Genomic DNA, 20,667 nt, shown 5'->3' on the forward strand with positions numbered 1-20,667 from the left:
AGGGAATGTTACACGTATCAGCATCTCATGTATCAGAGTCCCCATGCTGAAAAATGGTGGTGGGGCGCCTTAACTAAAGCATGTCAAATGAGCTTTAGTTAAAGTGCCCCCACTGCCATTTTTCAGTGTGGGGATCCTGATGCATGTGACCCTGGAATCTGCTGGGGCATGGTAATTACTGCACGGTTAATCGAGTCTGTTCTAACATGTTGTGATTACAGAGTGTTGGAGCAGTCTCCCTTCACGTATATAGGCACCCAGTAACTGATATTAATTTACATCCTACAATGTTAATTATCATCTTACAATGTAAATAAAAGCCTCCCCCACTCCTTTCAATTTACCAATTTTAGTTTTATTCTTTATGTACAGCAAATAAGAGCTTATATGATCACAGCTTACTTTGCTATAATACTTCAATCAATGGGAGCACGGGGCTGCATCCCAGGAAAGATTAAATGCACTGAGCAGAAGCAGGCACTTGCTCGTCAAATCAAAGGTGGCAGGGGAAGGATGATCTGTAACTGTGTACAGGTATGTATGAAAAGAGAAAATATATAGAAAATGATGGGAGTCAAAAAGGCCTTGGACAGATAAGTTTCACTTTTATTTCAGTGTTAATGCAGATTAATGGGAGGTCTCTTGGCAGTCCAAATCTAAAGTCAGTGGTTGATTAAAAATAGCTTATAAATGACTTCATATGTTTTCAAGACATTAGGTACAATGGAGACAGTTGTGTGTTCCGTACCTTCAAGACTAGTATGGAGTGGACTTCCCATAAATTGATCTGCTCCTTGCACAGTGGAAAGGAAATCAGTTACCTGTAGTATGTCTTCTACCACCCTTGGTCCCAGAGACAGCTTTGCAATTCCTGTACCACTGAAATTAAATAGTCTTTTCCCTTATTGTTTCAGGTCTGTAAGCAGTCTCATGCAAGCGGGGCTTGAATCTAAGTAGTCACTTGCAGACCTGCAAAGTTTTCAAGAAGGCCTTTCCAGTTCTCAGCAAGAGTCTATCTACTGATTGCACAAGGCCATAGTTAAGACTGTAAATGGCTCAACATTCCTGCCCTTTCCTCCTTTACATTACATTCCTAATCATAATTCTATAATGACAGAATGCTCTCCAGTTATATATTTTTTGTATAAGTATCTTTTAGCATTTGTCGAAATAACCCTTGTTCCTAGTAAAACAGAACTTGTATGTTATTTTATGTATGCTATAAACAAATTCATAGAAATCATGCAGAGTATTAGCAGATCTAACTCAATCTATATTATACCTTTCCCATTATATATTAAAACAATGAGTTTAATTATGAATGATGTGACAGAATTCGTGACTTGTGCACTTATTAAAAATACCAAAGAGTTCCCTTTGTATTAACAGAATACCGTTAGGTATTAATAGATACATTAGCATATCATTAAGAAAGAAGACCAAGATATTAAAGCAAGCACAGTAGTTTTGGAGTTTACTTATTGAGGGAATCTGTAAATCTAGATAGATCCTTATTTTCTGAACAAGAAAAATGTCATCATATTAATAAAATAGATATAAAACATAGTTATTGGCTCAGTGAAAGACCAGATTAAGCTAGATATAGGAATCCCCCCTGGATTAACACTTGTAAAGCAAAATTTTGCATCAGTATTTCAGATAATTTGTAAAGCAACTTTAAGTGCATTATTCTTTTGCATTAAAGTCGCCATATATTTAACAAAACATCTTGGGCTAGCAATGGGACTGGGAACCACTTGGATATTTTCTAGGGTATTAGTGTGACCAACAAAAAGTGACCTCTCTATGGTCTGTCTCAGTTAACTGCATGGTTGCCATTGTGCTGTAATTTTAGCTGATTACACATTAGTTCATTTAGCTTTGTTTCCTCTTCCCCACTGTGCCATACTATTAAACTAATGCAAGGGGCCTGGTATCCCTCTGTGCACAGAGCTGGTATTGTCATAGCGTAATAAGGATACATCCAGTCAAACAGCATGGTGTAGCTGGTCTTTGTGTTCAGTGCAAAGGCAATCCCTCGAAGATCTCTTGCCAGCCCGATCAACATACGCTGTCAGTAGGAAAGAGACACAGTAATTGATTTTCACGTTAGCGCAGAGCAGATGGAGTAATAATCAGCCAATAATGAGCACATATCTGATTTTGATTCATTAGTTTAAATGTCTCTTTCAAATCCTTCTCTATAGAAAACCATAGATTTTTTAAACAAACAAAATTTGCCCAAGTTTATGGCAGCAACATAACAAAATGCTTAGGGAATGTTTCGCGTTACTCAATGTATTCTGTACCTTTGAATAAATCAAACTCAGAAACATAAGCTGCGGATGCTACACATTTATGTTTAAAATATTAGTACAAGAAGCACTTTTAAAGGAATGATATCAGTAATAAAATGTTAATGAAAGCTTGCAGTATTTTATGTGAGGCATAAGACTAATTGATCCTCATACTAAACCTACAGTTAAGATTATATTAAAATTTCTATTATTTTTCATTTTCACATGCTTATCTCTTTTTGAAAAACTCTTTTGGGATGTCATTTTCTAAGTTTTCAGCCAAAAAATGAATTTTTGGAAGTTGATACAAACTCTGTGCACCCCCATTTTAATTAACTGTGTTAGAGTGAAAATATACATTATTTTTTCTGTCAAAAGATTTAAAGTTTTTTAAGGAACATGGAACAACTCAAAAGCTGATGAAATTTTCCAGGTAGATAATCCTCACTGACAGTTTTAAGTGAATGAAAAATTAGTTTTCAATGTACAGAATACTTCATTGATAAATTATGTTTTGTTTACTTGACTACTGAATAACATAAATATGTCATATTAATATTAGTTATGGATTATAGATGTGGTTTATATTCCTTTTTCATTATGAAATACCTAAGAACTCCAGGGATTGGCTAAACTGTTGAAGCATATAGAGGAATCAGGAGGGAAGATTAATGCTTTAGCCTTTTCTTCTTTCTTTAAAAAGCTAGATATCAAAATACATCTTCAAGACTACTGTATTTGGTGACAAGGTTAAAATATTTATAAGTGAAGAAGTACAAAAGACAAGGTTCACATATCAGCTGAAACTCTCTCAGACGAACTAAATGGAGTGCAGCAGATTATATACAGGGGTAAAACTAGGATCTCATACAAGTGCTCAGTTCTACTTCCAAATACAGATACAGTAACCCCATCAACTTCAGTAGGAGTTGTGCATATTTACTGGATGGTAAACTGGATTCTTTGCAAAAAACTGGTAACTTGTTGATATAAGTACCCTAACAGCTGGATTTCCTTGGAGTTGGGGAAATGGCCTGACCTTGCAAGACTCTCAGTGCCCTGAACTCTGACAAATTTTAGTAATAGAGATCACCTGCCAGGAAACAATCAGCCCATAGAAGGCTGGGACCTAACCATTGCATTTATCTACAATTTAGCAATTGATACATTTGTTCCACAATGTGGAAAATAAATATTTAGCAGATTTGTGCCCTGAATAGAAAGAATTTGAGAAGTTTCATATAATTTTTCATTTCCTATTAAACTGTGTTACTGACACATATGGACTGACATCCTTTTTTTTTTAGCTGCGTTAAAAAGATGGGGGGAGCTGCTGCTCAGGAGCATATGCATCAGCTGTTATGATCTACCTGTTATATTTGAATGATCCTGTAGCAATACAAGTTAGCTACATTGCCCTAAAACTGACTCTGAATTAAGAAAGGTTATAATTAGAGGTGCTTTGCTATAGTTGTATTGCTACAGGCAAATAGAGATAGTAGTTGCATTCTAAAAGCTTGTATCAGTATCCTCTGATATCAATAAAATTGCTGTATTTGTCTGTACCATAATATGTGACAAAAAATTCAAGGTAGGATTTAATAGGAGGATTTAAATACAGTCTTGGCTTTTTGTCCATTCTAGCTACAGAAAGAAAAAGCTAAGACATTTCTAGAGAACGAGGCAAAACTAGGAATCCAATGAAAGACGTGGAAGATGTTTACCACCTAGAACTTGCCTTTCTTATATACAGTAGAACATGCACAGAAAGAAATAACCCATGGTCAGGTGGTGGATAGGGCCTACATACACATAACTAATCCACCCACCAACCCTACAGTTCTTATCCATTCATTTGTAAAAGTAACTGGTTTTTGGAAAACATTCCTTGGAGAGAACATGTCTTTGTAGTGAGACAAGGAAGCTACTCCTAAATGTACCGTATTTTTCGGACCATAAGACGCACCTGACCATAAGACGCACCCAGTTTTTATGGCAGGAGAGACTATGTGTGCCGGTGGCCGGCCATTTTTATTGCCGGCTCCCGGCCACCGGCACGGGCGCCGGCTTCCGGTGTAAACAAGCGGCGGATGTCCCGCTCGGGCTCCGCCACCAAGCTCCGCCCCGTCTCCCCGGGACACGGCATAAACAAGCGGCGGGTCTCCCGCTCAGGCTCCGCCGCCTCCGCGGGCAAGGTCCGCCCCGTCTCCCCGGGACACACACCTTCGGACCATAAGACGCACCCTCGTTTTCCCCCCACTTTTGGGGGGAAAAAAGTGCGTCTTATGGTCCGAAAAATACGGTATGTGTGCAACATGGTTTAGGTGATGACACTGCCTTGTACTAGAGAACCTTGCAAGAACAAGGCAATTTCATCTGCCATTTGAATTTCTGTATCAAAGAGCAACTGAGAAAAGAAAATGAATTTCTTTAGCTATATAACAATGCTTTCCAAAACTATTATTATCTAAACAGCAACCACTATTAAGCATACTATTCTTTATATATAAATTGTGATCTATAAAATTACATATTTTAGTACATATGTCATACTGAACTCACTGGTTTAATACTTCCTCACTGGAAATTTACTTTATAAAATGACAATATGGCTTACAGACGCTGGGGCCAGAACTGCTAAATCAATGCTAGATACACAGAGACCCCAGGTAAAACCCTGGTGTCATAGTTATTGACAACACTTTCCTAACTTCAATGAGGTTAGGGTTCACTCCGAATCCTTTGCTCACTGACCTCTCCAAGGGGTGGTGGAATAGACTTGTTAGACCATGAATTTTCAAAGGTATTTGTGTTTATAAAAATTGTTAAGAAAAATAGTAAATAACATGATACATTTAGGTATCACCTTTGGGGGTTTCAGTCTTAAGAACTGAAGAGTATCTCACAAATTTAACATAGTAATCAAAGTAATCTAACAAAGGGAACATTTTGTTCACCACTGGAATGCAGTCATCTCTGGGGTGCAAAATCACAGCTGTTAGGAGTACTCAGCAACACTGCATAAGGATGTAGGATAAGTAAAGAACAGTGTATCCAAGAGGCATGGTGAGTAGATCGTAGAGAGGGACAATGCAGGCTTTCACATAAATTAATTTTTATACTAATTTTTGCCCTAACTGATTGGTTTCAAAATATTCTTCATCTGTAAAGCAAAAGGTGCTAAGTCTACTTTTAATGAATTTAAAAGACTGCTTTTTCTATTATGACATTATTGTCTAATCTTAAAAAAATATTTCATGCATTGCTACTGGAAAAGAACTGAGCATTTAAGCATCCATAGGAAGAAACCCTAAACTTGAATTGTGACTTGACAATGTGTGCCAAGTTTCTGACTAATGCAATTTGAAACAGACGAGATACCACTCACACCACCCACCCCCAAAACAGGTTTTGTAATGGAAAGTCTGACAGACCCTTAACTATAGTAGCACTACTGGGTGCAGCTATAATATTACCCTCATAATTCTACTATATAATAACAACAAAGAAAAAAAAGGTGAAGGGTCATTGCGCTTTGTCTTTAGAATTAAGATGGCTGTCTTCATCCTTACAGCATACTCTTAATTCTGGAGACACGTCTTAATAACCTCTAAATAGTTCCAACAAAAGAGCCGTGTCAGAGGAATGAGCAGGCCCCAAGGTGTTTCAACTGGAGTGTTTTCATCTGCCTTTATTGCTCTATCCCTCTCCAGAATTAAGGCAATAACCTGTGATAAATTATTCAGGAACTGCTACAGGGATCAAAGCAAAATCATTCTGTTAAAGTGCTGTTTGCAACATTTGGCACTTAGTGTGAAAACTTTTAATGTGTGCAAGCTGAAAATCAAGGATTTTAAATAATTTAACAGCATGGAGTTTCTACAAACCAGCTAAAGATAGCATGTTGCTATTTAACTGCTCTTTTCCCTCAGATATATTTTTTCATTCATTTCTATTCAAACTGATGATGTCATAACTAACATAAAAGTACCACTGAGGTTCAGGCTAGCTAGTCAATATATTACTTAACTGGATTGTCAGGGCAAATCCAGAGAATCTGAAGGGAAGAATTGGCAATTGTTTTAATACTATGATTTTTTCCTATTCATTTCAAAGTGGAAAAAAGCCGATGACACATACTAGGTCTTCTTCAATTATATTACATTTTTCCAGAAAAGAAACCCAGGCATAAGTTTTACATATAGCTTGGTCAACTGCAAATGTATTTCAACAAGAGCTCTTTGGCTGTAGTTATTTTTTAGTTGTGAATTTAAAAATATATAAAAACAGCCCGTTAGAAACTCTTAGTAAAAACCACAAATTAAATGAATTTGGCAGTCATGGGCCATTTTCATAGTAATATTTTAACTGTGTCACTTCCCTGCAGATCAGAATGCTAAACATTTTATTGAAGTACAAAACTGAACTGTTTTTTTCCCAGTACTTGGGGGGAAAAAAGTACCTGAAAGCACTTTTGCATGTATTATTTATTCATCATGATAGAAAAATAGCTTCAACCTAATAAATTATGTTTAAAAGAATTTAGAGCAAAAGTTTTGTTTACAATAAAGCAACAGATTTAGTTCTTTATTGGTAGCTCAAAGCACCAAGTTTTCTTTATACAAATTAGACAGATGGTGCTTACAGTAGAATTTACTAAAGGTCTGTCACAACAAATGCAGCCAAGCTGCATATTTAATCACTGCAGAACCTTGTCTACCTGCAGCTGCCAACTGCTAATCCAATTTCCCTGATAAATGTGGCAAGAGACACGATCAGCAATAAAGAGCATCTAACTCCATTTTCCTGCAGGGCGTCTTTTGATGAACATTTAGGACGGAAGCACGGAGTGCACTGTGTGGCCCTGGCTTGTGGCAGCTGCATGCATTTTGAAGACACAGTTCTCAGGTTACTCACTTAATTCTGCCACTATCATTATGTTGCTATTGATCTCAGTAGCTCTTGTCTACACAGCATTACTCTAGATGAAGCTGAATCAGGCAGTTATCATGCATCAAACTTGCTCAAAAGCCTGGAGATTTCCCCTTAATTACTTGTGATTTTATTTGCAAATACCGTTAAAGTGTAATCAAGCAGTCACTTTCCAGGGTTGTTAAGAACTTGCTTGTTTAGGGATATATGACTCCACTCCATTAAAATGTCTCCAGTAAGGTGGTTTCTATCAAACCAGACATAACTGCATCAAAATTGTCTTAATACGACAATATCCTCAAATAAGATAAATGAAATTTCTTACAAACAGAATGGTTCTAAAAGGATGATGTCTTAGTTCTAATTTTTAAAATTAGTAACAAAAAAAGCAAAAGAACTCATCATAATTATATTTATTCAATATATAAAAAGCAGTTTACAAATTAAATACTTAAGGCAACAACAAATGTAGAATCTAGATTATGTGATCTTCCATTCCATTCATATTTTCTAAAATATTGATTTAATCCAAGTGGGTATTATGAGTTATATATCCACTAGTCATGCAAAGATGTATGACAGATAGCACTTCTGATTACTGCTTATATTTCCAGGAAAAAAAGAGGGCAAATGATGGTGAGGCAGCGTGAAGGTTTCCATCATATTTTAAAATAGTAAATTAAAAATTACTGTTAGAGCTTTTAGAAGATTATAGTATGTATCTGGAACAGGCACTCTAGAGTGCATTGTTAACTGTTTTTTCATAATAGGAGAAAGGAATCTATTTAATGCAATACTGCCCTAATGTATTATCATTTCTGATGATGCTGTTTCCATTTAGCAAGTCTTTTTCTTGCCTAAAATATACTGTTGTTTTGACACAAACAGCTTGCTACACTTAAGGATTTTACTAATAAAACATAATGTTGTGTTAGATATTATGACTGTTGCCACAGCTGAACTGACTTGTCAAATCAATCCTAATATGGCTCCCACAGGCACATAAAAACCTTATTTAGCTATCAGTTATCCTAATCACTTTGTTCAGTTTAAGGATGCAATACTTCAAGACCAGTTCCTATTTATACATATATGCCCAGCCATTTAATAAAGTCTTGATTTATATATTAAATTCTTGTTTGAAAAAATACTTTAAAGATGCAGTGTTTTATCAAGTGTATTACAGCATCTCTCCTTATCCTCCCAAATAAATATGTTAATGTATATAAAAAGATACACACAGAAAGAAGGACTCATATATGAAACACACCAAATACCACAAGAGGCATATCTGTCCCACTGAGTGTATATGTGACTCAAATGAGATCACTTTATCTGCAAAACACTTATGAAATCCCAATGGCTTAATTGCGCATTTATAAAGTCGTTTACTTTTATGGGAAATCAAATATAGACTTTTTAGCTCAATACTATAAAGGAAATTATACACATATGTACAAATGTATGTGGCAAAGATGAAAATACAAAAGTCAATCTGCTGCAAAATATTTTCATCACAATTAACCTATTTTACCAATAAATATTTTCTTTCCTTAAAAATGAAATGACCTACCTTTGCCTCCTCTTGTTTAAAACTATTGTTGAATATCTGAGTTAGAGTTTCAAATGAAACTGTGAGGGGGAGCATGAAATTTTCAAACTCATCCTCATCTTCACCTAAGGAGGGAAAAAAAAACAACAACAGAGCATCACATCATATTCATACTGCCATTTGGCAGGACAGTACCCAATCCTATACACCTTTAAAGGTCAAGACCCCCACTGACCTTTAGTGAAGGGCAGCTTGAGCTAAGAGCAAAAGGAGTAGGCCCTTAGTTCTGAAATATTTTCACTGAGGCGCACAGATTGAATAAAAAAATACAGACAAGTTATTTACTGCAAATAACTTGAAATTGAGACTACTCTTTTTTCCCCCTTTTATAATTCTATTCTTCTAGTAGTGTGTATGCACACCTCTGTGTAATAAACACACCTTATTTATTTATATTCCTTTCATGTATTACAAATATACTAAAGGAATATTATAAATATTTTTACAGTTAGAAAAGTTAGTATAAAGGCTGCCTGTGCAAACACTTGCAAACCTTCTGTGTATGAGCATATGTCTAAAAAATGGCACAATCACACAGTATTTAGTCCATATAGCCCCTGTCTCATTTTCATGCACATGAGGATAAAATCAGGGCTGAAAAGTAAAGATAATTTCTGTTTGTAGGATTCCTGCCTGATTTGTTACACAAGTTGGAAGGTGCATAGACAACAAGGCAGGGACAAGGAGGTCAGCCTCAAGGTTAGGCCACCAAATGATGTTGGGGAGAACTGACTTCTGTGCCTTATTTTACCTGTCAAAGAGTTCCTATGTGATGCTGGACAAGTCACTTAAACTTTTCACAGGTTTTCACTAACTGCGTGTCCCTCATTTCCCAGGTGCCTGACTTGATATCTTGAGGTTTGATTTGCTTAGTATGCCGAGCACACTGAGTTGCAAAGTTAACTCAGGTGAAGTTGTGCTTTGACAAAGTGCTAAGTACTTGAGAAAATCAGGCTTAAGTTGTCTCAAAACTTGGCACACACAATTAGTGAAAACTTTTCATTTTATTATCTGTGTCTCAGCTCTCCATCTGTAAAATGGGGACAATTATAGTCCCTCACTGCAGAGACATGTCATGAAGCTAAATTAATTATCATTTGTGAAGCACTCGGGTCTGATAAGCTCAGGAGAAAAGTTCAGGAGAAATTTAATAATTCTGTCTTCAGAGCAGAGTTTAAATAGTGTACAAAGAAAGTAAAACATGGACTCACAGGATGAATAATGAATAGAAAAAAATACTAAAGCTACTCATGAAGCGAGACTATCCATCTTTTGCAATGAGTAAGGCAGGAATCGTATCTAAAACACTGTATTTGATCATATAAATGAAGGCTATCATCATGATTCGTGTGCACAAAGCAAAGGAAATTCTAACTGCGTCATCTGAATTGTAGCATTTCCTACATTTTGTAAGCTTGTATTTGTAACCTTAACCTTAACAGGATTTTGTTCTTGATTTCCTAGGTTTTTAAAAAAGCAAAATGAATAAAGACACTACATCACATGGCTTTGTACTGACATCCACTGGACCATCATCAGCACTGAAACTTTTAGACCCCCTCCCAGACCACTTCCTTTTGAGCTAATGGGAATAACTTGTGGCAAGAGTAAGCTGTGACCTTCCATGTGGACCAACACTGGAGGGGATGAGACACGTTGCCAGCACCTTTCACAGATACTTAATAACTGTAAGGAGCTGGGTGAAAGTTGAGGAATTTGGGTTCCAGCCCGGGCTCTGAAAGTACCACTGCTATTCTTCTGTCTGTTACCCCCAAAGGCTTGACGCTTTCTCATCCATGCCTACCAACCTGTTTTTGACTCTGACCTGTCTGTTCCCTGACCTACTACTTGTTCCTAATCTACTCTCTTCCAGGTTAGTAATCTAATCTTAGATCTATTGCCCCAGCCACTTGTTGCTAAACCAGTCCAGTCTCAGGTACCTTCCCACAGCCCAGTTTCTTGTCAGCATGGACTCCTGTTCTCTCTCCTACCCCTATACCCATTCTAATCCTAGTATCTTTTGTCAGTCCAAACCCTAATTACTTTTCCTTTCTTCTTCTCAACGGTTCCATCTTCTTCAGCCTTCTAGCACCCAGTTTTGCATGATCCCAGTCTTCTCTCACCCCAGCTCTCAGTCCTAAACTCTTGCCCATCTCCCAGTCCCAGCCTCCCTTTCCTTTCCATATCGCCCAAGTCCAGTCTTCTGCTCCCCACCAACTCTAGCCACCTTTCTCAGCTAGTGACAGTAACAGTCTTTTTCCCCACCTTCATCCAAATGTCATCAGACTCTTTTCCTCCCCACACCTCCTGTTCCCTCTGACTTGGGTAGGATGGATTCCTCCATCCTAGTGCCTGGAAATTAGCAAGGTCACAGAAAGCACAGGAGAGAGGCTCCTTAATGTCAGCTTCTGCCCCCCTCCTGTACAGAGAAAATCTAGCACTCTCAGTGAGGATGGATGCCTCAGAACTCTAGCCAGAAAAATCTAAGAAATCTTCACTGAGAATCTGCAAACTGAGATTTTTCAAAGGTTTATCACTTTATCAAATCTGGGTGTTTTTTCTCAAGGCTAGCCAAAGACATCCTTGACACAAAGGCCACACTTCTGCCAAGTTTTTTGTTCCTGCTTCATGACATCAAAGCACTAGAGCAATTTAAAGAAAAAGTCATTAGAAGTTTTAACATGGGTAACGCAATGAATTTTCTCTTGCTTCATTTATATACATGGCAGAAATGTTTTGGCTAAAATTATCTGACAGAAAACTTCAGTTAGAAAATTTGGCAGTCATAAGCAAGAGGAAAAAAAGGTCTTATGGAGGGAAATACTTGGCAGTTACAGAACCATGCAGTGCTACCAGCTTCTATAGCTGTTGCTGTGACTGGAGAAAGGAATGACCTATCAAACCTTTTTTCTACCAAGCCAACTTTCAAAAAGTTAAATTTGTCAGAGATGATACAAACTTTAAAAATGCTCACTCATCAGGAAGTACTTAACAGCTATACAAATATCTACTTTTATAATCTCCCTTTATGTTTTTATATCCATTAAAAGTTATTTTCTAATTTCATAGTTTACATATTGTTCAGATTCTACTTCTTTATTTATTTTTTATAATTTCTTTTGGAGCAAACAAATTAATATCCAAATCTTGCAAAAAGAACTGTGTTGGAGGAGCCCTACAAAGTTCTACTGTGCCATTCTGTAGAGAGGTTGTGTGACAGGTTGGGATACAAGTCACTTTTCATTGGAAACTAAGTAGTTCTTCAATATGAAAAGGTACCTTCAGCACTTTTTTGTTTTAAAGTTCAGTACAGTTGCATAGGCCAGGAAGAAGCCGTGATAAAGAACCAAAACAGTAACATTTCATTCCTAAAATATTTTACTTCAGTTAAAAAAAAGCTGTAAAAGAAAGTACCCATGCATTATCATTACACAATAAAGGGAAGTGAAATGATAACGTTAATTTTAACTGGAAAAGGAACAAATTATTCCATGAACAAAGTACTACTGCAAACTGCTTTTTTGTTATGATCCAAGCTACCTTTGCCTATATTTATAGCCTCATCATGCACTTTGAAATAAAGAAATGTATTAACTATATTTTGGTGGATTTGTGCATGCTAAAATGTATCTTACTGGGTAGACCAGGCTGTGGTTAGTAATAATGGTATTATACTCAATGAACTTGGACTCACTTTGACTGGCACTGCAGTTTGTAAAATCTTTGGTAAACCAGAATTAAAAGAAAAATTGGATTATTAAACAGCATTAACATTGTTCAAAACTTTTATTTAAAGAAAATATTTTGTTCATATTTCTATAACAGTTTTCTTCATAATTTACACAAATGAATATTTAGTTTACTTAGAAATCTCAGGCCAAGGACCATTGTGATAAAATGGTACAATTACAAACTGCCAAAAAGCCTATTTTCATTAGACACACAACCTGGGGCATATAAAGAATTCAAAGTCTAATTAAATTCAAACAAGGTTCAAATTGTTGAACAGAAACCAAAGTGCATTTTGAAGCAAATACCAATTAATCTACTGCTATTTTTCCCATATTTGATTTGTATTTTTGAATCACTCCAAAGAACATGGTTTAAATACAAACAGTTTAAAATGTACTGTTTAAGACAGATTTGCAGTGAATTTTACACTTCAATTTGAACATGCACACTCCCTATTTCTTTAAAAAAATCCCACAACATTTATCCTAATTTTATTTATATGTACATTATTTTAAAAAGTCAGTAGTATGAACACCTTCATAAAGAAATCCTAATTATATTTTATTTTATAAAGCCTGAAAAGGATGACAGGCAATATAAACAGTTCTCTCTGAATGAAAACTAATGTTTTACAACCTGTCTTCTAGCAGCTAACCTAGATGAATCAAGCTCAACTCAATTTCACTGTATTCATTTTTGCACAGTCACATTTCTCCTAGTCCTGTGTTTCATTTGCATAGAGCAGGGGTACCAACCTGTGGCACACATGCTGCAAGTGGCACAGTCAGTCTCTTGTGTGGCACATGGCAGGTTAGGAAAGAAGCAGGCAGCAGAGGCAGATAGGGCAGGGACAGTGAAGCAGTGCAGATCGGGCAGGGGAAGGGGATTGGTGCAATACTTGGTGAGGGAGAAGGGCTTAGTTTTTGGTAAGCCTGCTGAGAGGGTTGGCCCACACTGGACGAGAGCTATCAAGCAGCATGGCACTTGCTCACACAAATTCTCTTTAAAGATGTGATTTTTCGCCCTTAGATGGACTCATTCCATCTATTCTTTCTCCTCTCCCCATAGAAAAGGTTAGTGAGGCTGCAGGTTCTGATTTATACAGGAAATGTATCTATTGTTTTCAATAAATGTCAGCAAAGCATGCAGCTTAATGGGCACTGAAAAAGGTTAGCTGCAAGTTGCAACAGGAGCCACTATGTTTAGAAACCTTTTAGAAACAAAATGAAGCTGAATATGGATTAGTCTTTTCTTGCAATTAGACTGTTTAGGCTCAGTTCAGTTGCATTCATTGCTGACTTTTTTTTTTATTTTAAATCAGCAGTGGGTGTATTTACTAGTGTAGGTACAGGCTTCAGTGTGAACCTATTTCACATATATGTTGGTTGCCTAAACCCTGGTGCAGGGGCCTGAAAATCAGTTTATATGTCTAATTCCTCTTTTCATCATCTCTATCTAACACTAAAAACAAGAAACAGCAGGGAAGATGATGCCAACAACAGAAAAAATATTTTTAGTAAAGAAGTGTTGTATCTACCTAGGAAAACTAGCAGTCCATTATTCTTACTAGAAAAGTACCTTAGTACAGTAATATTTAAGAGAAATAATACTATGTCTGCAAATGAATGCATATAGTGGCCGGCTCCTGGGCTGATAAATTAGTATAGCTATAACGACTTTATTAATCCAAGACCTGCAGAATGGTACTTTGTACCTGAAAGCTTGTCAGAATTCTTGTCCAATTCTGCTCATGGAACAATAAACACCCCCCTCCCCAAACCCTTGCATCATGCACATTTCCTGGACCATCAGGGCTATAACACCAGAACGTCACTACTCCAAGGCCAGGACAGCTGATGATATAGCCCATTACTTTCCCCAAACCGTACTACAAGATTTTAGAAAATGTTCTGAGGTTATTGTTACTTGTCTTAGGATATAACCACCTCTTGCTAAATCAAAAGCTGACATCTGTTCTTACAAGCTGACTGAAAAGGTGTCATTCTTACTTGATAAGAACCTAATTAATTCTATAGAGCACTTAAGGAATTTTCTCCCTCGCCACTAAGGGATGCACCTCAGACTCTTTATGGATTTTACATTAAATAGTTGTTGGATAAAACAGAAACAGATTATCCATTAAAAACCAGAACACAAGCATCATAACTCCCATGTGAATACCCTAAATTAAGGCTGTCAAACTTCTGAGTAGATATTCTATGTAGGCTGCACACCCTAGCAGGCCAAATGCTTTTGGGCTGTGTCATGCTATGCCACACTACACAGGTGCCTTCTCCCGACTGCACAGCAGACACCCTCCTGATGTACCATGCCAGCACATCTGCCCTGCACTGATTTCCCAGGTCCCCCCATTGTGGGCTTTCTCAGTCCCATGGGTGGGAGCAGAAATTGGAAGCCAAAAGAGAGAGAGGGAGCCAGGGGACTCTCCCGGCAGCAAGAGCAGTTGGGTAAGTGACACCTGGACTGGAAAACCAAGGGCCAAAGGTTAAGCCCTTGAGGGCCAGATACAACCTCTGGGCCTCCAGCTGAACAGCGCTGCCCTAAGTGATAGGCAACCAAAACCTGCTCCCTCTTGTAGTCTCTCTCTGTGCAAAGTCTTGAATTTAATTCTATGCAAAGGCACAGCTTCAACAGGAGGGATGTGTAGGGTATGTTGCTGGGAGGTTAAAGATGTTGGTTTGATTCCATAAGACTGAGAGAAGTGAAGGTAGGTCTTTACCTTCTTAGGCAAACAATTCAATTGCTAGGCTGTTACACAAAAAAGGTCTTTTCTTTTAAAAAGAGTAAGTTCTGCTCAGTTTTTTAAAGAAATGTGGGTGCCTACTTTCAAGAAGGCATTCAGACTGGATACAGACACTTGACTGCAGATCTGGCTAGGTGTCCAAAATCTGAGAAGAACTGGAATTTCAAATACAACTCTTCCATTTTTCCTAGCAGCTCGCTTTAGGCATGGTCATGGTCATTGTCTAGGTTATTCTGGGTCCCAATTTGAGGAGCCTGACTCTCTTTGTAGCATATAAGGAGTCTTGATACTGAACCTCAGCATTTGGGATTCCACTTCAGGGCCAACACCTAACTTTCAGGCACCTAATTCCTTATTGAATCTTAACCCTTAATGTATGCAGTTAATTTTACGCATACAGAAAATATGATTGAGTTCTATGGGATCCCCAGCTAGGGGTTACACAACTGCTCAATGATCTGATAATCTGAATCTAACTCAAAATCTAATCGCTAAGTCTTCCTATACAGTGAGAATTTATACAAAGTAATATTAATCCTTGCTAAAGTAAGCACCCACATGTCGGGAGTACCCACTGATGCTACTCGGAGCCGAAGAGGTTCAGCGCATCACAAGATCAGGTTCTGATCATATAAATAATTAGCTTAGTAACAGTGTGTAAAGGCCTTCTGTGCAAAAGAAAAATCTACTGAGGTTGGTTGTAGAGCTCATAACAGAAGGTTACAAACAAAAAATAAGTATTGCATTTAAATAGCCACAAACCTCAAAAGCTGATTTGCAGTATTATAAATACCATTGAGATCAAACGTATCTTCCTTATTAACTGAGCTTTTTAATGGCATTAACCTATCATTAAATATTCTTAAACTACTTCAGCTCTGTTACTAAAATTGGTAAGCTTACAAAAGGTATCAAGATGTCTGAGGAACATCTTAAGCAGACTCTTACCTAGATCTACCATGAGGAGGCGGGTGAGAGCCGTATAGAATGTTGTTCGGCACCTAAGGTCGCTGAGACTGTAATTATCATTGACACCCAAAAAAGGGAAGTGTTTACTCTGACAAAATAGAAATGCATTAAAAGTTAAAATGGTTTACAACATTATGGCTATATCTAAAATATTTGAACATAATACAAAAACTTACTGTGTGAGTCTGAAGCATGAATTTCACAGCATCTATTTTCACTAGTTTTTTTAAGAGAATATAAGTAACATATGTTAAGAAAATCTGCCTTTAAAACATTATGGTGAGATTTGCATTTTTCTTTCAAACTTTCATCATTATATAATTGGTTTTTATGTATGATACAGCTACTAACTAAAAGTAGAAAAGTGTTTCTCTCAAAGACTACCTTGAATTTCTTAAATATATAGCACAGAAATATTCTTTAGAACATTAAAAAAGATTATCCATTATTAACCAAAGCAATTACTTTTCATGTTATATATTCTAGTCACAAAAGAGACAAATGAACTAAAGGATTTTTATAATTAAACTGAAAGTTTTCTTTTACAATAAATGGTGCTGGTTTTCCACATGACACCACATTATCAGCTTTGTGGAGAAAATATTGCTGCTTTGTAATAGTAGCAGCCAATGGAGTTTCCTGTTGCTGAAAGGTTGCTATTGGGTGGTGGCACTGGTTGACTGGTAGCCTTAAATGAACAGACAGAACAGAATGCTGTTTATTTGTAATTTTTCTTTTCTGAAGTTATCTTGTATGATGAACAGTAAGACAGTGATGGAACACCCTAGTCCCCATGGGTTTTTTTAAACCTCAAAGACAATGGTAAGAAGATACAGAATGAATTAGACCACCCTTACAGAGCCAATTTAAAATGCACAACTTCAGCTCATATTGTCTCACAGAATCATTACAAAAGAAAGGTAGATAAATGAAAAACAATGTGTAACACTACAACACACTAAACTACAAATTCTGAAAGTGAGGACCTTCTGGAAGATCACATGTGGTTAATAAGTGAAAAGAGAAATTTATACGGTAATACATTATCATTTAGTGCTTATCTTTTTAATTTTAAAATGTTGATGTTAAATACTCACTGTTCTCCATCTGAAGAAAAAACTTTTTTTTTAAAGTGAAGAAATTACATTTTAGTAGTTTCCTTAAAAACATTTTCTGTTATTGGCAAGGAGGCTACTAACTTAAGCTTACGAGTCTGACCCTATGAAATGATGAAGACTAGTTAGCTAAGGAAATTAGTATGCCATGACATCTTTTAGGAAAATATCCTATTAGGATTCTTTTGCAAACAGACAAGTAATAGATACAAATATGCAGCAGAAGGACAGCTTTAACCATGGCATATAAGGATGTTATTATGCTTTCTGGTTGTGGGATAGGATTGCCTGTGTAGTTTTAGTAATAGGTCAGACAAGGATTTGCTTGGGATGGTTTGGATAGAAATGATCCTACCTCAGGCAGGGAGTTGAACTAGATGACCTACAAAGATCCCGTTTAGCCCTACTTTTTTGGGATTCTATGAACAGGGTATTTCCTGTTACCTGAACAGGATATCTATACACAGACACAGACACTACTTATGGTATATATTTAGTATATATATTAAAATATACCTTAAAAGTGTGTGTGTGTGTGTGTGTGTGTGTGTGTGTGTGTGTAAAGGCACTCCCATAAGTAGTTAAAACCTCCCCTTTCCACAGTGTTAATGAAAAAAAACGTTTTGACAAAAGAGTATTTATGGAAGGAATAAAGATGATTCTCAGAATGAATCTTGTACGTCGAAGGTCTATTTACTAAGAATATATATGCAAAGCTTTCTTAAAAACAAAAACTTTAAAAAAAGAATATGTGCACATTTGCTGTCTAATTCCATTCTAAACAAAACACAAGCAATGCATGTATGCTAGCTCTGTTTGCAATTGACTCTTGAGGTCACATGGTTGACTGAAGTCATTTAGCAATGAGTCCCCAGTGAGGCCTGCTACTCAGTGCCCATCAGCAGAACATAGGGGAGAGGCTGCTCTATAGGCTGCTTTAAATTATATGAATTGAAGAGGTAACATAGGGATCATTGTACTAGCTAGAACTTAGACAGGCTGTCCTGTCCTTTGGCTAAGGACATACACCCAGTTTCTGACTCTTCTATCACTATAGTGTCCCTAAAGATTCCTCCATCAAAAGAACCCATGGTTTACCATTTATGCCACCTTTTCACATACCTGAAAGCTGAAAATCTGTTTACAGAGGAGAAGTATTATGGGTGATATGTGTAACTGCATACTTAAGTTTTCTATATGTTTCCTATAAAAAAGTGTCATTTTAGTTGTTTCTAACTGACCAGGTTTCATCTTTAGGTTGTTATTTGGCATGCTTATACTAGAGCAGGGAGCTCTTGCTTTTTTTAAAAGCTTTATCACATGCAGTTAAGTTATATGTAACGACTGAAAATGAAATAAATGGAATGAAAATTTACATTTTTTAAATGGTTCACTTTATTTTGAAAATAAAATGAAAACTTGCTATCTGGAAGATGATAGTTTCTAGGTCATAGCTGTTTAGCAATGGACAGAAGAAAATTGATTTTAATTGCTTGAGTTATAAAAATAAGTGCTTCCCCCCTACACACACTTGCAACAGGTTATAATAAACATTAAAATAAACAGGCTCCAAAAAATCCACTGAGAACACAAAGCCTACGTATATATACTATAAGGAAAAATCCTATGAAGGCATATTTCTAGACTGCATTGACTAAAGATTCTTCTACTGTGCAAAATAAAGTGGAATGCATTATCAATTTTCATAGAAAGGTGATTACGGACTATCCAGAAAGGTTCACAACTCCAGTTACCTTCAGTAACTTATATGTAAGTGTGTACTGAACAAATCATAACTTCCTGTGCCTTACTGAATGTATATAGGGTGCAGAACAGAATATTAGTTTCATTGTTGGTAGGGTTGGAAGGGACCTGAGCAGATCATCAAGTCTGACCCCCTGCCGTGGGTAGGGAAGAATGCTGGGATAAAATGAGGCCAGCTAGGAGATTATCTAGCCTCCTTCTGAAGATTCCTAGGGTAGAAGCGAACACCACTTCCCTTGGAAGTTGGTTCCACATCCTAGTCGCCTGGACTGTGAAGTAGCGCCTCCTGACGTATAGCCTAAACCTACTCTCAGTCAACGTGTGGCCGGTATTCCTAGATAACTCTGGGTAGTATTCTAGAGAGACTTATCAAAGAATTGAACATGGCAGAATTTCATTTTTTCATTTGCCTGTTAAAAATATCAAGACAAAATGAATGTTGGAAAACTCAGTTAAAGAAACATTCAGAAGTTGTTAACCCTGTCCGCGCTATGTGAATTATGATAGTACGTGTTCATGTAATTAGGGTAGTGTAAGAATGATTTTGTAGCAGTGATGTTCCTGAATTATGTAAGAAGTAAGGATTTGTTAGAGTGATATCTTTTATTGGACCAACAATGTAGCTGGGATAAAGACAAGCTTTTGAATTCAAGACATTCCTTCCCAGCTTTACTTGCATTTGAAAGCTTGTTTAACTCTACATAGTTGGTCTAACAGAAGAGATCATCCCAAGAAATCCTTGCCTCTCGCATTCATGTCATTAAACACTCTTTATTTCTACACTGATTGCAGCTGTACTGCATATTCTGAACGAAGATGGGTCTGTTATACTTCTATTTTACTGAAGTGCTTCTGTGACGAGTAACCAGTGTTGGCGGGAGGCACTGGAAAATGATGAATGATTTAGTCATTAAGGTAATGGATCAGGACCCAGGAGTTCTACTATTGTTGTTTTTGTCCCAAGATTTTGTGAGTCATCCTGAAAGAACCACTTAAGTGTGCTTCAGTTCTAGATCTTTAATACATGAATAAGAAATTCTTCCTGACATCCAGGGTTATTCATTATTTTTTTATGAACCCCACAAACAAATCTAAAAAAATAAAAAGAAGAAAAATCCCTATTCATGTGGTATTTGGATAATATAAAATAAATGAGTCTTGGGCTCGTGTTCTACACTGAGGATAAAAAAACAACAAGCAGCTGCCTTTTTCACTGAGCATCATTCAGCTCTTGAACTGAGTGAGGCAGGGGTCCTGTGGAAAAAAATAGCATGTGATCCTGTAATTTCAGTCTGTACAGTTATGTATATACACAAGTGCTTGAGTTAAGACTGAACAGGCAACCTTCATATTCTTTTAATATAAGGTCTTTTTATTGTAGGAGTTATTAATTATCAATTTTTATTTTAAATTGACAAAACTATTTTTTAAATTATCCAGTTGTCCTAAACAAATGGATGGAGTAGATAGCTATTTTTTGGC

At 36.7% G+C, this 20,667-nt stretch overlaps 1 protein-coding gene across 2 annotated transcripts in view; it reads right to left on the bottom strand.

Annotated features, from left to right (window-relative positions):
* The window catches only part of RANBP17 (RAN binding protein 17), a 282,087-nt gene that overhangs the window by 79,945 nt on the left and 181,475 nt on the right, over positions 1–20,667 (bottom strand). For both annotated transcript variants that reach the window (XM_019534844.1, XM_019534845.1), the window contains 4 exons: positions 16,483–16,546; positions 16,286–16,394; positions 8,803–8,906; positions 1,983–2,071 (listed from right to left, as the gene is read on the bottom strand). In XM_019534844.1, the coding sequence (XP_019390389.1) occupies positions 1,983–2,071; positions 8,803–8,906; positions 16,286–16,394; positions 16,483–16,546 (366 nt within the window). The remainder of the gene's footprint in view (positions 1–1,982; positions 2,072–8,802; positions 8,907–16,285; positions 16,395–16,482; positions 16,547–20,667) is intronic.

This window comes from Crocodylus porosus, unplaced genomic scaffold (genome assembly GCF_001723895.1).
Source record: "Crocodylus porosus isolate Cpor-Errol unplaced genomic scaffold, CroPor_comp1, whole genome shotgun sequence".
In the NCBI taxonomy this organism is placed as follows: domain Eukaryota; kingdom Metazoa; phylum Chordata; order Crocodylia; family Crocodylidae; genus Crocodylus; species Crocodylus porosus.